Source organism: Panthera pardus, unplaced genomic scaffold (genome assembly GCF_024362965.1).
Source record: "Panthera pardus isolate Hobbes unplaced genomic scaffold, ASM2436296v1 HiC_scaffold_27, whole genome shotgun sequence".
Taxonomy (NCBI): domain Eukaryota; kingdom Metazoa; phylum Chordata; class Mammalia; order Carnivora; family Felidae; genus Panthera; species Panthera pardus.
The window spans coordinates 93,786,235-93,806,207 of NW_026526843.1; the positions used below are offsets into that span (position 1 = coordinate 93,786,235).

General features: G+C 35.7%; 1 protein-coding gene across 1 annotated transcript in view; it reads right to left on the minus strand.

The window, feature by feature from the left end:
* CFAP47 (cilia and flagella associated protein 47) overlaps window positions 1-19,973 on the minus strand; it is a 546,469-nt gene that overhangs the window by 421,090 nt on the left and 105,406 nt on the right. The window contains exons 22-23 of the mRNA XM_053891727.1: window positions 10,111-10,252; window positions 1,406-1,500 (exon numbers count right to left, since the gene is read on the minus strand). Coding sequence (XP_053747702.1) covers window positions 1,406-1,500; window positions 10,111-10,252 — 237 coding nt within the window. The remainder of the gene's footprint in view (window positions 1-1,405; window positions 1,501-10,110; window positions 10,253-19,973) is intronic.

Genomic DNA, 19,973 nt, shown 5'->3' on the forward strand with positions numbered 1-19,973 from the left:
CTGAGTAAAATGAGTTTCACTCCTTTCTTCTACCATTCCCAACCCTTCTGTCAACTTAACCTTCACATACACATTGTACATATCAAACACTTGTCATTTTACATGTAATACACTATATAGGATCAATTTGAATTCTGCCCCACAAACATATTACGACTTCTCTGCATAATATATTTTGACTATGTAAATATCATTCATGGCAAATCCAAGCAGTATATTAGAATCACATTTCCTTCTCTGTGGGGCCAATATGACCACTTTGCCACTCAAGACAGAAGGCTCTTGTCTAGATCATCTTTTATTATGCCAATTGAAAACAATTCAATGATATAAAATAAAATCATATTTATAGAGGGATTGCTTTTCTTTTGGAATTCAATCCAATTCAGTTCACTAATGCTTCCTTTCTAGTCCCAACACAAAGTCTTTTGCATCCTTGAAGTTATATTATAGATAGAAGTCTTACTGATAGTATGCTTAAAACCATCACATTTTAATGTCAGAAGAGATCCTTTATTGTTCTCTATAATTTCATGTAGCACTTGGCTATTATTTGACGCATAAAATGTTAAATATTTTCTCCATATAATTTGCCCTCAAAGCTACAGAGGTTCAAAATTAATTGCAGGAAAAGCAATATATAAGATAATAAAGGGGCACTACAAATACAATTTTCTACTATGTATGTATGAGCTTCCTTTTTATTCATGTCACTCTTTTTTCTTTCTAGATGGATTAATTAGGAGAGAGAGAGATGCAGAGATATCTAGTAAGAAAAAAAGAGTAGATTGTCATAGAAGTCACTTTATTATATACCTGGACTTTTCCCGTTTTTATTATTACCTTCCACCACATTTCCTTACCTGTATGGAACATATTTCACATTAATTTAATCATAGCCCCATTTTATATAAGGAGAGACAGATGATTTAATTCTATTTAAAATATTTTGGGGGGTGCCTGGGTGGTTCAGTCGGCTAAGTGTCCTCCTCTCGGTTTCAGCTCAGCTCATGATCTCATGGTTTCGTGAGTTCAAGCCCCTCATTGGGCTCTGTGCCAAGCATGGAGCCTGCTTGGGATTCTTTCTCCATCTCTCTCTACCCCTACCCTACTCACACTATCTCTATGTCTCTCAAAATAAATAAATAAAACTTAAAAAAAGGAAAAGATTCTTTAAAAAATAAAATATTTTGAATAGTCCTATTAAATATATGCATATATAAAAATGGCTTTATATGTGTCCATATATTTTCATAATTACTTCTGAGAAATACAATATATAGATATGCAAGTTCTCTAAAAATGAAAGTATTCTTAAAACAAATGCTTCAGAATAATCAACTCAATAAACTAAAAACCACAGTAAAAAGAAAAGTTATAAACTGCATCATTTCTCTATACATACCTGAGTTTTTGTGACTTTGTTATTAGGATCCATAGTATAAAATGGGATTTCAAATGTAAAATCAGTGCTGGATAATCTCAATGGTGCTTGCAATACTATGAGAAGAAAATAAATGTACTGATAAAATATTAAGAGATATTAGCTCATAGTTAATTATTACTATACTTCTCAACCTGAAATAAAAAATATTTTTTGTATTTTTATGTACCCAGAGAGAAAACAAAATCACACTTTAAAACATTCATAGAATATCATGTTTAATCACATCTATAAAATTCCAATTTTGTATTTTAATGATAATTAATTACAAGTATAACAGAAAAACTATTCTTGAGACAAAAAGAGTATAAAATATACTAAATATTAAGCTGAGAATAATGTAAACATAGTTAAAATAGTCACTATAATAGAGTTTGACCAATGCAAAAGTACAGAAGTGAAAAGAAACATGACTTTTGCAAATACACCTTTTTGGTCTTTTGACAGCGTCTTTTGAAGAGCAGAAATTTTTAATTTTAATGAAGTCCAGCTTATCAATTCTTCTTTCACAGATCTTGCCGCTGTTGTTGTATCTAAAATGTCACTGCCAAACTCAAGGTCATACAGATTTTTTCTTTTGCTTTCTACTAAAAGTTTTTACATTTTGTATTTTACATTTAGACCCGTGATCCACTTGAGTTAACTTTTGTGAAGGGTGTAAGGTCTATATCTAGATTCATTTTTCTTTGTGATGTCCTGTTCTTCAGCACCATTTTTTGAAAAGAGTATCTTTTCTGAGCTATATTGCCTCTACTATGTCAAACATCATTTGACTACATATGTGGGTCTATTTGTGGGCTCTCTTTCAAAAAAATTATTTTAATGTTTATTTATTGTTGACACAATGTGAGAGACAGAGTGCAAGTGGCAGAGGGACAGAGAGAGGGAGACACAGAAACTGAAACAGGCTCCAGGCTCCGAGATGTCAGTACAGAGCTCTATGAGGGGCTTGAACTCACAAACCGTGAGACCATGACCTGAGCCAAAGTCAGCCGCCCAACTGACTGAGTCACTCAGGCGCCCCATGGGCTCTCTTTTCTATTCCACTCATCTATTTGTATTGTTGCCAAAACCAAAGTCTTGTGATTACTGTACCTTTGTAGAAAATCTCTAAGTTGGATAGTGTCAGTCCTCCAATTTTGTTCATCACCTTTAGTAGTGTGTTGGCTATTATAGGTCTTTTCCTTCTCCATATAAACTTTTAATCAATATGGCAATACCCACAAAGTAAGTTGCTGGGGTTTTTAAGATTGCATTGAATCTCTGGATAAAATTGGGAAGAACTGCCATCTTAACAATATTGAGACTTCCTATGAATGAATGTGGAATATCACTCAATTTATTTAATTCTTCTTTGCCATCTTTCATCAGATAAATTTCTTAACTTTCCTTATATAGATCTTATAAATATCTTGTTATATTCATACCTAAGTACTTCATTTTTGTTGGATGCTAATATAAATGGTATTTTGTATTTAATTTCAAATTCCATTTGCTCATTGCTTGTATATAGGAAAGCAATTGACTTTTGTATATTAAACTTATATCCTGCAACTTTGCTATATTAGGTTATTAGTTCCAGAAATGTCTTTCTTAATCGATTCTTTTAGATTTTCTACATAAACAATGATATCTTCAATAAACAAAGAATTTAGTTCTTCCTTTTCAACCTGTGTATCCTTTGATTCCTGTTCATGCTCTACTGCATTAGCTAGGACTTCTAGTACAATGTTTAAAGAGTGAAAAGGGTCATCCTCGCTTGGTTTCTAATCTTACTGAGAAAGCTTTGCATTTCTCATCATTAAAAATGATGATAGCTTTAGGGTGTTTGTAGATATTTTTTATCAAGTTGAGAAAGTTATGCTCCAGTCCTCATTTACTAAGTTGTTTGCATGAAAGCGTATTAGATTTTATGAAATGCTTTTTCTTCCCCTGCATCTATTGATATGATCATGTGATATTTTCTTCTTTAGTCTGTTGATATGATGGAATGCATTACTTGATTTTTGAATGTGAACCAACCTTGCATACATGAGATAAATCTCACTTGGTCATGGTGCATAATTCTTTTTATACACTGCTGGATTTGATTTGCAAATATTTTATTAAGGATTTTTATATCTATGCTAATGAGAGGTATTAGTCTGTTGTTTTCTATTGTTGCAATGTCTTTGCCTGGTTTGGGATTAGGGCAAAAATCACCTCCAAATGAGTTAAAAAAGTATTCTTTCTGTTTCTATCCTCTGAAGGAGATTGTACAGAATGAATTATAGAGAATCGGTATGATTTCTTCTCTAAATGTTTGATAGAGTCCACCAATGAACCCATCTGGGCCTGGTGCTTTCTGTTTTTGAAGCTTATTAATTATTGATTCAATTTCTTTAATAGATTGAGGCCTATCCAGATTGTCTATTTCTTCTTGTATGAGTTTGGGCAGATTGTGTCTCTTAAGGAATTACTCCATTTCATCTGGTTATCAAATTTACATGCATACTGTTGTTGATATATGATCCTTATTATCTTTTTACTTTGAAGAAGCATTTTCTAGAAAAAATGAACTGCTCAAGATTAAAGTCTTACAGACTAACATTTTGATCACCTTAAATATTCACTGGGATCCAGACTGTCAGGCAATGATATAACAGTTGGTAATGAAGCCAGCACTGCAAGACTCACCAATGATCATGAGAGAATAGGCAAAAATCAACAGACATTTGAGAAACTCCTCAATATGAAGGAGAAATAATTCAGCAAAAATTGAGACAATGGATAGTCAACAGAAGAAAATTTCAAAGAAATAATAATACAAGTAGAGATAAAAGGTGTTTTTATTTTTTCAAAATCCGTATGTAAAGAAATAATCAGAAAAAAAGTTAACCCTTGTTAGTTTAAAACTGCCAAAATAATTTCTTAAGACATAATAAAGTCAGAAAAATATCCTGGGAAGTACAACAAAAAGATAAGGAAAAGGATAATAGGAGAGAATATATAATTTAATTAAAATATATATAACATAATCCAGGAAGTACAAAATACAACAAAAGAAGTCTGAACGAAAGAAATACAGAAAACAGTGGGAAGGAACTTTTCAAGGAAATAATTTATGAAAACTTTATAGAACTGAAAGACATGAATTTCCATATTGAAAAGGTCCACAAGAACTTAAGACAAAAGGTTCACACTAAAGTCACCTTTGTGAAATAATGGAGTACCAGGGATAAAAAGCAGCTTCTAATAGCTTCTAACAGGGAAACGCTAGGTCCTATGTAATGAATGGGGAAGAAGAATGTCATCAGACTTCTAAACACAACAGTGAAAATTAGAAGGTAATGATAATATCTTCGAAATTTTGAGGGAAAATTATTTTCAATCTAGAATTTCATACTAAACCAAATTATCATTTAAATATGAGAGGCAAATAAAAGACATTTTCAGAGAAGGAAATTCTCAATTATCTCCCTTACACTCTTTAGAAGCTCCTGGAAGATGTAATCTACCTAAACAGTGAAGTAACCCAAGAAATAGGAAGGCAAGGGACTGAAAAAACAGGAGAGTCAAGACAGAAAAGAGAAAAGAAAATGCCCACGTTATAGTGAAAGGAAGTCTTAGACAAGAGTTCTGTCACAGGAAAAGAAAGCACTCAGTGCATGTTGGAGCAGGAGGTTGTTGTGCTCCAGAAGGGCTGCTTTCAGGGAATGAGAACTTATGACACATTATCTGACAGGGTAGACTACCATGTGGAACAGTGTCCATATAAGCATAATACAGAGCTTTGTGGCATGGAAGGATTTTGTCAAATATTTAAGGACAAATGAGGAATTAATAACTCCAGGGATAAATAAAAAGTTGAAAGAATGTAAATAAAATACGCAGATACACTACTTGGCTTAACAATGAACAATATATTGTCAAAACAATTAAATCTCTGATAAAAATTTTAATTGAAATTTAAACTATAATTATATTGCAAAATTTTTAAGAAGAATTAGAGTTACAAGTGAGTGAAAATGCTTGTCATTAAATAAGTGTTTTCATTAGATAATTAATGAAAAAAGTCACTGCGTCTTGGGTGCAGGATAAGCCTTGAGAAGGAGATGATGGATTACAATTCTGGGTTAGCACTATTTTAATTTTAAAAGGAATGCATGTAATTTGGGAATAAAGAGATAACAGCAAGCTTATGAGTCCCCTACTAAGGCATCATCCTTCTATTGAGGGGATATCTCAGCGAGTAATGGACTTGACCAAGTTTCCTTGCAAACATAAAAATGGAATTGACTAAGGGTGTTTGGGTGGCTCAGTGGGTTAAGCACCTGACTCTTGATTTCGGCTCAGGTAGTAATCTCACAGTTCATGAGATCGAGACCCAAGCCAGACACTATGCTGAGAATGTAGAGCCTGCTTGGAATTCTCCCTCTCCCTTTGTCCCTTTCCTGGTCTCACATATGTATGCATGCACTCTATCAAAATAAACATTTTTAAAAATTGGAATTGACTAGTGGACTATTTCAAAGAAAACTTTTGACACGCATTACCTGTCCAAATGGCCAACCAAAAATATCTGGAATTTATGGATTTATGAGGCAAATGACAATTCCTCATATAGACATTTCCTGTATGTATAACTATTAAGAGTATAAAAATGGGAAGCTCCAAACAAAAAACAGCTTCCTTTGAGACAAAGGTTTCTACAAATGACTTTCAAAAGTCAATTCAAAAGCAAAAGGCATCTTAAGGAGGGAGAAAAGGACAATTTGGAAACCTGTGTCTAATAGATGCCAACTTCTACAAAAGAAATGTTACATCTCTGCCTGATTATATTTGTATCGTTTGAATCGTTAGTAAACTTTGGTGTTGATAAGTTATATGATACAACCAAGTCTGCTTTGACATTCCAATCCTCTCTGGAAATAGAGCAACATTTTTTTTTTAATTTTTTTTTTTTAACGTTTATTTATTTTTGAGACAGAGAGAGACAGAGCATGAACGGGGGAGGGGCAGAGAGAGAGGGAGACACAGAATCGGAAGCAGGCTCCAGGCTCTGAGTCATCAGCCCAGAGCCCGATGCGGGGCTCAAACTCACAGACTGTGAGATTGTGACCTGAGCTGAAGTCGGACGCTTAACCGACTGAGCCACCCAGGCGACCCAGCAACATTTTTTTTTTAACAAATTAAATAAGTACCGGGGAGCCAGGCTGTCTCAGTCAGTTAAGCACTTGACTCTTGATTTCAGCTGAGGTCATGATCTCATGGTTTGTGACTTCAAGGCCCGCAATGGGCTCCACAATAACAGTGCAGAGCTTGCTTGGGATTCTCTCTCTCCCTCTCTCTCTTCCCCTCCCTGTTTCATGCTCTCTCTCTCAAAATAAATAAATAAAGTTAAAAATAAACAAATTAAGTATAGAAATTGTTTTTGTTTTTGTTTTTTTAGAAAATGTTGAACAAGTTTTAAACCATTAAAAATAGGAAAAAAAAAACAGTATTACACATATACCAATTCTGTAGCTAGGGAAGATGGTCTAATCTTTAAAAGAATGTTAGAAATCACAGAGGAAACAATAGCTAAATTTCACTATAAAATTATTTTAAGAGATTTATTGAAAAACAAACAAAACTAAAGGCAAACAATGAATCTTAGAAAAAATTCACCGTAAAAATGAAAAAAAGTAATATAAATAAGGAAATCAGTGACATCTATCAGACAGATACATAACCATACTGATAAAGGCAAAGTTCATGAACAGATAACTTATATATGAAATATAGAATTAATAGCAAAGACAGAAAATTTTAATCCTCATGAGTAATCAAAGAAATTGACATGAAAATTGAAATGATATACTTTTAATAACATAGAAAAATATCCAATTTCTTTAATTCAATGCTGGTTAGAGTTTACACTGAAGGAGGGTTGAAACAGCAAAACTCTTTACAAAAGCCCTTTTGCAAAATGATCTAGAGCTTTAACATGTATATACTTTAGAAGGAATGCAGCCAATGAAGAGAATATCACTGAAAAAAAATCTAAACAGGGAAAAAGTATTATACATAAAAATGTTCACTACTACAATATTTATATGAATAAGAAAATTTTTAAAAAAACAACCTAAATGCTTAGAATTATGCTTATATAACCTATAAGAGATACTTACAGGATGAAATATTCTATAATAGCTATCAGTGTTAATTTATACAATTAATAAGAGTGTATAACATCTAAGTAAAAGTTTCTTTTTTTAATTTTTTTAATGTTTATTTTGAGAGTGAGAGAGATAGAGCACAAGCAGGGGAAGGGCAGAGACAGAGGGAGACACAGAATCTGAAGCAGGCTCCAAGATCTGAGTGGTCAGCAGAGAGCCCGACACAGGGCTCGAACTCACGGACTGCGAGATTATGACCTGAGCTGAAGTCGGACACTCAACTAACTAAGCCACTCAGGCGCCCCTTTAAATTGTTTTTTTTTTTTTTTTTTTTTTTTAACATTTATTCATTTTCGAGAGAGAGAGAGAAACACAGCCTGAGCGGGGAAGAGGCAGAGAGAGAGGGAGACACAGAATCTGAAGCAGGCTCCAGGCTCCAAGCTGTCAGCACAGAGCTCGAGGCGGGGCTCGAACTCACAGACCACGAGATCATGACCTGAGCTGAAGTAGGACACTCAACCGAATGAGCCACCCAGGCTCCCCTAAATAAAAATTTCTATTAAGAATGAAGAGATTTCAACTGAACACAGGCAGGAAGATCACAACTATGTTAAAAAATAAAATAATAAAGGCATATAACAAAAGAAGAGTAAAATACCAACATATTAATAATACTATGCTCTAAATATTCACATACTAGATGACATTTCTGTGTTTCTAACATTTTCCAATTTTCCATAATGATGGTACATTAATTTTTATTTGTCAAGTAGGTAAATTTTATCTTTCATGAAAATAATTTACCTAATTAGGAGAACAAAATTAGACAATGATTTTTTCCCAAAAAAGATATCTTAAAACAAGAGAGAAAACTCCACAGAGGCTCCCTACCAGCTGCAGACTTTCTAATTCTGTATTTTATTTTTTTTTTTAAATTTTTTTTTAACATTTATTTATTTTTGAGACAGAGAGAGACAGAGCATGAACGGGGGGGGTGGGGGGGGTGGGGGGGTGGGGAGGGGTTCAGAGAGAGAGAGGGAGACACAGAATCTGAAATAGGCTCCAGGCTCTGAGCTGTCAGCACAGAGCCCGATGCGGGGCCTGAACTCACGAACCGCGAGATCATGACCTGAGCCGAAGTCGGATGCTTATCCAACTGAGCCACCCAGGCGCCCCCTAATTCTGTATTTTAAAAAGGAATGAAATAAATCTCTGCATTGTATATGCTACTTTAATGAGGCTTCTCTTACTAGATGCCAAGTGTAATTATCAACTGAGCACTATTTTATTATTAATGACAACTTAATGTCAGAATTAAAAAACAAAATATTGCATAATATAGCATAAACTAGACTTAACTTTTCATGAAAAATACTGAAACACATGTAATAAAATGCAAAACCACCAAAGCTTGCCAAAGTAGGGTTTACAGAGTGCACTGGTTTTATATTTGAATATTTGGAGAAAATTAAGTAAATAATACAAAAAAAATTTAATATACTTACATTTATTTATTTATTTACTTACTTACTTACTTTTTTTACTTCTCCTTTTATACATATGCTTAGTCCTTTAGTAACCTATTCCTTTGCGGGGGTGGGGATTTCTTAAATAAAATTTCTATCAGTGCATTATATATCTAGTATATTTTAATAATTTATATTTTAATTTAATCATTTAAAAAGTACCCACACAACAAGTAACTAAACTCATTTTTGTTTTTAATTATAACCTATATTTTTAAGCAACAGTCACTAATCTGAGATTATTATGCTACTGTCACCAGCTAGACCTGACATTTACTACCCACCTGCTTGAACTCACTAACTTTTGCCTTACATTTTTTCCTTAAGATCTTCTTTCTGCCTTACCTCTTAACTGGAAACCACCCTGCAGGTTGCCCTGACCAGACCTCCTACCAGCCCAAGACCACACAGACCTTTTGAGCAAAACCTACAATTCATGCCTAGGCAAAACATCAAGTGACCTCTGGAATGACCTACCATTACCTTTATCTCATCATCATACTAAAATCTCCACCCAAGAAAGAACCTCGAGCTCATTTGCATAACATACAATGTATACATAGGCATGTTTCCTTAAAGCACATGGATAGCCTTATGCCCGCCTCTACATACAATGAGAAGACTTAACCATCTAAATATTCATCCTAACCCTAAACCAAAGGTATCCCTTCACCTTCTCTCAGGGAGTCACAGCTTTGGAAATCATGTCCTTGGATCTCCTTATTTGATGCAAATCAAGTTTTCTTTGCACGAAACTCACCTGATATAGTTTCTGTGACTCAGCTAGAAGCGAACTCACATAGGTTTTGTTATACTGTTTCTCAAAATTCAATCTCACAGACTCACAATTTAAGTCACACACACAGGAATCATATGATAATTGTACTTTCTAATATTTCTTTTTTTAAAAAGTAAATATCATAATCTGATTTTTAAAAACTTTTAGCTGCTCAAGTGTCAATATTTGATATATGCACACCAACTGTTTCACAGTACATACCAGTAGCTTGAACATAGCATGGTCGAATAAGTGGTGTTGTCTTTGGAATCATAGGAGATTTTGACAAACAACATTTAGTGTAAAGTTCTGACGCCTCAAAGAAATTAATCTGAACTTGAATGCAAAAGTCATACGTTGCCACCTGACGGACAAAAAAAAATACATTACACCTGTGATTATTTGTGCTATAAGAAATCTGTGGTACTATTTTTATTGTATATATTTAAAGTGTACAACTCGATGATTTGATAGACATATAATGAAATAACATCACAATCAAGCTAATTAAAACATAGCCATCACCTCATATACTTTACCTTTCTCACCTCCCCTCCTCATTGTGAGAACATTTAGGATCTACCCTCTTAGTAAATTTCATTATGAAGTACAATATTGTTACCAGAGCTACCATATTACTCAGCAATACCACTTCTGGGTATTTATCCAAAAGAACTGAAATCAGGATCTCAAAGAGATACCTGCACTCCTAGGTTCATTGCAGCATTATTCACAGCAGTCAAGACACGGAAATAACCTAAATGACCATCAAAGGATGAATGAATAAAGAAAATGTGGTGTATACATACAATGGAATGTTTTTCAGCTTTGAAAATAGAAGGAAATCCTGCCATTCGCAACAATATGGATGAACCTGAAGGACATTATGCTAAGTGATATAAACTAGACACAGAAAGACAAATAATATATGATTTCACTTATATGTGGAATCAGAAACAGTCAAAGTCATAGAAACAGAAAATAGAATGCTGTACATAGGGGCTATTGGGAAGGAGAGAGATATGGGGACATGGTGGTCAAGAGGAACCAAGTTTCAGTTCTGCAAGATGAGTAAGTTCTGGAGCTATAATGAGATACTACGGATTTAGCAAAACAGCAGTTAAAAAAAATACTCCTTTTTTTAGGTTTCAAACATTTTTATTTTTTGTTGTTTCAAGTTTTTATTTAAATTCTAGTTAGTTAACATGTAGTGTAACATTGGTTTCAGGAGTAGAATTTAGTGATTCATCACTTAAATATAACACCCAGTGTTCATCATAACAAGGTCCCTCCTTAATACCCATCACCCATTTAGCTCATCCCCCCACCCACCTCCCCTCCAGCAACCCTCAGTTTGTTCTCTACAGTTAAGAGTCTCTTATGGTTTGCCTCCCTCTCTTGTTTTTATTTCCTTCCCCTATGTTCATCTGTTTTGTTTCTTAAATTCCACATGTAAGTAAAATCATATGGCATTTGTCTTTCTTGGCTGATTTATTTCACTTAGCATAATACGTTTTAGCTCCAACCATGTCATTGCAAATGAAAGGTTTCATTCTTTGATGACTAATATTCCATTGTGTACACACACACAATCCATTCATCAGTTCTTCTTTATCCATTCATCAGTTAATGAACATGGGCTCTCTCTCTAGTTTGATTATTGTTGATAATGCTGCTATAAACAATGGAGTGCAAGCATCCTTCTGAATCTGTATTTTTGTATGCTTTGGGTAAACAACTAAGAGTGCAATTGCTGAATTGTAGAGTAGTTCTACTTTTAGTTTTTGCAGAACCTCCATACTGTTCTCCAGAGTGGCTGTACCAGTTTGCATTTCTACTAACAGTGCACGAGTGTTTCTCTTTCTCCACATCCTCGCAAACACCTGCTGTTTCTTGTGTTATTAATTTCAGCCTTTCTGACAGATGTAAGGTAGTGTTTCATCATGATTTTGATTTGTATTTCCCTGATGATGAGTGATGTTGAACATAAAAAAAAAAAAAACAGTTTCATAGAGAAATTTATCTTGTGATGTTGAAACTGCATTTTTTTCAAAGTAAGACTTGGTTTATTTTTCATAAGCCCAAAAATAATTCTTGAAAATAAGAAATAAATTTTAAAAATAATTCCTATTAATTCAAAATAGACCAAAGACTTAAATATAAAGCCTAAAACTATAAACCACGTAGAAGAAAAACCTTTGTAATCCTTGGTTAGGCAAAGATATCTTAAATGTAATACCAAAAAGATAATCTACAAAAAAATACAATTAAATGTCCTAAAATAAAACTAAAACAAGTGTTCTGTTAAAGATAATGCTTAAAAAAATAAAATTAGAAGCCAAAAACACATTTTGGACGAAAAAAAAAATCCAATTTGTATTCAAAATATATAAAAGCATACATAAAAATCAATAAAAATCAAACTTCCTAATAAAACTAAGTAAATGATGTGAAAAGACAACTGAGAAAATAAAATACACATATGACATATTGTCACAAGAAAAGACATTTAACATCATCACACATTAGGGAAATGCAAATTGATTTAGAGGACAGAACACCCATCACACCTATCACAATGGCTTAAACAAAATGACATTACCCAGTGGTGATGAAGATGTGACCACCTAAAATATTACACATTGTTGATAGGAATGCACAATTTCATAGTCATTTTGTAAAACAGTTTTCCATTTTCTCAGAAAATTAATATGTGCTTAATATAAGGCCCACAATTCCTCATCCTAGGTGTTTACCAAAGAGAAATGAACACCTGAATGTAAATTTTATAGTGGCTTTACTATTACTAAAACCTGAAAACAAACCAAATTCCCTCCAGATCACGAATAGACAATAAAACTTTGGTAAATCCACACAAAAGAATACTTTTCAACAATGAAATGTAACATATTAGTGTTACACATAATAATATGGATGAATATGATATGTATTATTCTAAGTAAGAGAAGCCAGACTGAAAAGGCAATATATCCTATGACTTCATTTAATATGACATATAAGTGAAAAAGGCAAAATTATACAAACAAAATGAGACCATTTTTTGTCATGAAGTGGAGTTGGGGGAAAGGTTGACTGCAAATAAGTAAAAGAAAAATGTACAGGAGGTTATACAAGTGTTCTCTATATTGATTTTTGTATTTGCTATTCTACTGTACAATTTGTCAATGTTCATATAACAGAAAGAGACTTTTAGTGTATCATAATTTTTAAAACAAATGAAATGAAAAGAAGCTAAGGCTAATTCCTTAGCTCTGGTTTTAATACATCTGGCTTCAAAATCTAAAACGGACTAATAATATAGACAGCTAATGAGTCATAGAAAAAGAATGAACACTTAGAGATTCAGAACATCTTGGCAATTATACAGAGCGAGTCTCCCATTTTAAAATGAAGACTCTGTGGTCCAGCCATGACAGAAATATAACTTTGCATCAAAGAGAAAAAAAAAGAGTTCATCTTGATGTTTAGGGTTCACATCAGGAAAGGAGAGGATCATATCTGCCAAAAAATGGAAAGCAAACTCCAAATGCCCATCCCTCCACAGAAACATTGAAAAACAAGCAAAGGTTTACAGGACAAACTTTGTTAGAACTCTGGAAAACAGTCAAAGGGTATAACATGGTGATAGGTTTAGTTTGCTAGTATTCTCTTAAGGATTGTATTCAGCATGTTACAAGCATTACATACCATGACAAAGTGGGGTTTACCCCAAGAGTGCAAAGGTAGTTCAACATACAAAACTCCACCAGTATATGTGTTGTGTGCTGAATTCACAAGCTGACAGTCATTCCCTGCCTTCTGTAACTGCCAATAGCATGTACGTGGGAAGTTATGCTGGACTTGCCCTCTCATACTTCACATCTTCACGGACAATTTACATAAAATGAGTTTATATCCAAGATAGCACTGTAATTATTCTGAATACAAAATTCAGAGGTTCGATGATTTCTCCATCCACATTAAGTCTTAATCTCTCAACAAAACTGTTAAGAATTCAAGATTTATCTACCTTACACAGAAACTCAGTGACACAGAGAGAGAAAAGAAACTGAGGGCTATCATTATGAAACCACTGAGGTATCTAATGAAGAGGGATTGTGACGTGTGCCACTGAAGCACTTTCATGGATGTCGTTGTTCAAACAGAGGAGTAACTCAAATTTAAAAATGATATTCTGAAGAAGATTTCAGTCCCCCAACCAGTGTTGGTAGAAAACAATGCTTATGAATAGAAAATGGGCAGGTGTCAGTCAAATGTCCCCTTTTATTTTTAATATGAAATTTATTGTCACATTGGTTGCCATACAACACCCAGTGCTCATCCCAACAGGTGCCCTCCTCAATGCCCATCACCCACCCTCACCTCCCTCCCACCCCCCAACAACCCACAGATTGTTCTCAGTTATTAACAGTCTTTTATGGTTTAGCTCCCTCCCTAACTTTTTTTTTCCTTCCCCTCCCCCATGATCTTCTGATAAGATTCTCCGGATACACATAAGAGTGAAAATATATGGTATCTGTCTTTCTCTGTATGACTTATTTCACTTAGCATAACATGTTCCAGTTCCAACCACGTTGCTACCAAAGGCCATATTTCATTCTTTCTAATTGCCACGTAGTATTCCATTGTATATATAAACCACATCTTCTTTATCCGTTTGTCAGTTGATGGACATTTAGGCTCTTTCCATAATTAGACTATTGTTGAAAGTGCTGCTATAAATTTTGGGGAATATGTGCCCCTATGCATCAGCACTCCTGTATCCCTTGGGTAAATTCCTAGCAGTACTACTGCTGGGTCATAGGGTAGATCTGTTTTTAATTTTTTGAGGAACCTCCACACTAGTTTCCAGAGTGGCTCCACCAGTTTGCATTCCCACCAACAGTGCAAGAGGGTTCCTGTTTCTCCACATCCTCTCCAGTATCTATAGTCTCCTGATTTGTTCATTTTAGCCACTCTGACTGGTGGGAGGTGGTACCTGAGTGTGGTTTTGATTTGTATTTCCCTGATGAGGAGCGACGTTGAGCATCTTTTCATGTGCCTGTTGGCCATATGAATGTCTTCTTTAGAGAAGTGTCTATTCATGTTTTCTGCCCATTTCTTCACTGGATTATTTGTTTTTCGGATGTGGAGTTTCGTGAGTTCTTTACACATTTTGGATACTAGCCCCTTGTCTGATATGTCATTTGCAAATATCTTTTCCCATTCCGTTGGTTGCCTTTTAGTTTTGCTGATTGTTTCCATTGCAGTGCAGAAGCTTTTTATCTTCATGAGGTCCCAAGAGTTCATTTTTGCTTTTACTTCCCTTGCCTTTGGAGATGTGTCAAATAAGAAATTGCTGCGGCTGAGGTCAGAGAGGTTTTTTCCTGCTTTCTCTTCTAGGGTTTTGATGGTTTCCTGTCTCACATTCAGGTCCTTTATCCACTTTGACTTTATTGTTGTGAATGGTATAAGAAAGTGGTCTAGTTTCATCCTTCTGCATGTTGCTGTCCAGTTCTCCCAGCACCATTTGTTAAAGAGACTGTCTTTTTTCCATTGGATATTCTTTCCTGCTTTGTCAAAGATGAGTTGGCCATACTTCTGTGGGTCCAATTCTGGAGTCTCTATTCTATTCCATTGGTCTATGTGACTGTTTTTGTGCCAATACCATGCTGTCTTGATGATTTGTAGTAGAGGCTAAAATCTGGGATTGTGATGCCTCCTGTTTTGGTCTTCTTCTTCAAAATTACTTTGGCTATTCGGAGTCTTTTGTGGTTCCATACAAATTTAAGGATTGCTTATTCTACCTTCGAGAAGAATGCTGGTGCAATTTTGATTGGGATTGCATTGAATGTGTAGATAGCTTTGGGTAGTATTGACATTTTCACAATATTTATTCTTCCAATCCATGAGCACGGAATGGTTTTCCATTTCTTTATATCTTCTTCAATTTCTTTCATAAGCTTTCTATAGTTTTCAGCACACAGACCTTTTACATCTTTGGTTAGGTTTATTCCTAGGCATGTTATGCTTCTTGGTGCAATTGTGAAGGCGATCAGTTTCTTAATTTGTGTTTCTGTTGCTTCATTAATAGTGTATAAAAATGCAACTGATTTCTGAACATTGATTTTGTATCCTGCGACTTTGCTGAATTCATGTATCAGTACTAGTAGACTTTTGATGGAGTCTATCGGGTTTTCCATGTATAATATCCTGTCAGCTGCAAAAAGTAAAAGCTTGACTTCATCTTGGCCAATTCTGATGCCTTTGATTTCCTTTTTTGTTGTCTGATTGCTGATGCTAGAACTTTCAACACTACGTTAAACAACAGCGGTGAGAGTGGACATCCCTGTCGTGTTCCTGATCTCAGGGAGAAAGCTCTCAGTTTTTCCCCATCGAGGATGATGTTAGCTGTGGGCTTTTCATAAATGGCTTTGATGATGTTTAAGTATGTTCCTTCTATCCCGACTTTCTCGAGGGTTTTTATTAAGGAAGGATGCTGAATTTTGTCAGATGCTTTTTCTGCATCGATTGACAGGATCATATGGTTCTTATCTTTTCTTTTATTCATGTGATGTATCACGTTGATTGATTTGCGAAGGTTGAACCAGCCCTGCATCCCAGGAATGAATCTGGCTTGATCATGGTGAATAATTCTTTTTATATGCTGTTGAATTCGATTTGCTAGTATCTTATTGAGAATTTTTGCATCCATATTCATCAGGGATATTGTCCTGTAGTTCTCTTTGTTTGCTGGGTCTCTGTCTGGTTTAGGAATCAAAGTAATACTGGCTTCATAGAATGAGTCTGGAAGTTTTCCTTCCCTTTCTATGTTTGGGAATAGCTTGAGAAGGATAGGTATTACCTCTGCTTTAAACATCTGGTAGAACTCCTCTGGGAAGCCATCTGGTCCTGGAATCTTATTTGTTGGGAGATTTTTGATGACTGATTCAATTTCGTCGCTGGTTATGGGTCTGTTCAAGCTTTCTATTTCCTCCTGATTGAGTTTTGGAAGGGTGTGGGTGTTTAGGAATTTGTCCATTTCTTCCAGGTTGTCCAGTTTGTTGGCATATAATTTTTCATAGTATTCCCTGATAATTGCTTGTATTTCTGAGGGATTGGTTGTAATAATTCCATTTTCATTCATGATTTTATCTGTTTGGGTTATCCCCCTTTTCTTTTTGAGAAGCCTGGCTACAGGTTTATCAATTTTGATTATTTTTTCAAAAAAACAACTCTTGGTTTCATTGATCTGCTCTACAGTTTTTTTTAGATTCTATATTGTTTATTTCTGCTCTGATCTTTATTATTTCTCTTCTTCTGCTGGGTTTAGGGTGTCTTTCCTGTTTTGCTTCTATTTCCTTTAGGTGTTCTGTTAGATTTTGCATTTGGGATTTTTCTTGTTTCTTGAGATAGGCCTGGATTGCAATGTATTTTCCTCTCAGGACTGACTGCCTTCGCTGCGTCCCAAAGCGTTTGGATTGTTGTATTTTCATTTTCGTTTGTTTCCATATATTTTTTAATTTCTTCTCTAATTGCCTGGTTGACCCATTCATTCTTTAGTAGAGTGTTCTTTAACCTCCATGCTTTTGGAGGTTTTCCACTTTTTCCTGTGGTTGATTTCAAGTTTCATAGCATTGTGGTCTGAAAGGCTGCAGGGTATGATCTCAATTCTTTTATACTTAGGAAGGGCTGTTTTGTGACCCAGTATGTGATCTATCTTGGAGAAGGTTCCATGTGCACTCGAGAAGAAAGTATATTCTGTTGCTTTGGGATGCAGAGTTCTAAATATATCTGTCAAGTCCATCTGATCCAGTGTATCATTCAGGGCCCTTGTTTCTTTATTGACCGTGTGTCTAGATGATCTATCCACTGCTGTAAGTGGAGTATTAAAGTCCCCTGCAATTACCACATTCTTATCAATAAGGTTGCTTATGTTTGTGGTTGTTTTATATATTTGGGGACTCCCATATTCGGCGCATAGACATTTATGATTGTTAGCTCTTCCTGATGGATAGACCTTGTAACAGTTATATAATGCCCTTCTTCATCTCTTGTTACAGCCTTTAATTGAAGTCTAGTTTGTCTGATAGAAGTATGGCTACTCCAGCTTTCTTTTAACTTCCATTAGCATGAGAGAGAGTCTTCCATCCCCTCACTTTAAATCTGAAGGTGTCCTCAGGTGTAAAATGAGTCTCTTGCTGGGGCGCCTGGGTGGCTCAGTCGGTTGATCGTCCGACTTTGGCTCAGGTCATGGTCTCGTGGTCCGTGGGTTTGAGCCCCGCGTCTGGCTCTGTGCCCACAGCTCAGAGCCTGGAGCCTGTTTCAGATTCTGTGTCTCCCTCTTTCTCTGACCCTCCCCTGTTCATGCTCTCTCTCTGTCCCAAAATAAATAAATGTTAAAAAAAAAAATTAAAAAAAAAAAAAATAAAATGAGTCTCTTGTAGACAGCAAATAGATGGGTCTTGTTGTTTTACCCATTCTGATACCCTATGTCTTTTGGCTGGAGCATTTAGTCCATTTACATTCAGTGTTATTATTGAAAGATATGGGTTTAGAGTCATTATGATATCTGTAGGTTTCATGCTTGTAGTGATGTCTCTGATACTTTGTGGTCCTTGCAACATTTCACTCACAGAATCCCCCTTAGGATCTCTTGTAGGGCCAGTTTAGTGGTGATGAATTCCTTCAGTTTTTGTTTGTTTGGGAAGACCTTTATCTCTCCTATTCTGAATGACAGACTTGCTGGATAAAGGATTCTCGGCTGCATTTTTTTTCTGTTCATCACATTGAAGATTTCCTGCCATTCCTTTCTGGTCTGCCAAGTTTCAGTAGAGAGGTCTGCCACTAGTCTTATTGGTCTCCCTTTGTAAGTTAGAGCCTGTTAATCCCTAGCTGCTTTCAGAATTTTCTCTTCATCCTTGTATTTTGCCAGTTTCACTATGATATGTCGTGCAGAAGATCGATTCAAGTTATGTCTGAAGGGAGTTCTCTGTGCCTCTTAGATTCCAATACCTTTTTCCTTCCCCAGATCAGGGAATTTCTCAGCTATGACTTGTTCAAGTACACCTTCAGCCCCTTTCTCTCTCTCTTCTTCTTCTGAAATTCCTATGATACAGATATTGTTCCGTTTGATTGCATCATTTAGTTCTCTAATTCTCCCCTCATCTCCTGGATTTTTTAATCTTTTTCTCAAATTCCTCTTTTTCCATAATTTTTCTTCTAAGTCACCTATTCTCTCCTCTGCCTCTTCAATCCGTGCTATGGCTGCCTCCATTTGATTTTGCACCTCATTTATAGCATTTTTCCCTCCTAATGACTATTTTTTAATTCCTTGATCTCTGTAGCAACAGATTCTCTGCTGTCCTCTATGGTTTTTTCAAGCCCATCGATTAATTTTATGACTATTATTCTAAATTCTTGTTCCGTTATACTGCTTAAATGTTTTTTGATCAATTCATTAGCTGTCGCTACTTCCTGGAGTTTCTTTTGAGGAGAATTCCTCCATTTCGTCATTTTGGGTAGTCACTTGGGTGGCTCCCAACTGCAGGGCACTTCCCCTGTGCTGTATGGAGTAACTTGTGTTGGTGGGTGGGGCTGCAGTCAGACCTGATGTGTGTCTCTAGCCCACCGATAGGGCCACAGTCAGACTGGTGTGTACCTTATCTTCCCTTTCTCAGGAGCAGGACTCACTGTGGAGTGGTGTGGCCCTTGTCTGGGCTCCTTGCACACTGCCAGGTTTGTGGTGCTGCTTCAATTGGATCTGTCGTATTAGCCGGGGTGGATCTGCAAAGTGCACAGGGGTGGGAAGGGCAGGCATAGCTTGCTTTGCCATAGGTGGTCCCCTGTGGGAGGGGCCCTGCAGCACCAGGAAGGAGGTAGACCCATCAGAGGGATGGATCCACAGAAGCAGTGTTTGGTGTTTGCATGGTGCAAGCAAGTTCGGTGATGGGAACTGGTTCCCTTTGGGATTATGGCTGGAAGATGGGAGAGGGAGATGGTGCTTTACAGCACCTTTGTTCCCCTGCCAAGCTGAGCTCTGTCTTCCCAGGCTCAACAACACTCCCTCCCAGTGTTCTGTCACC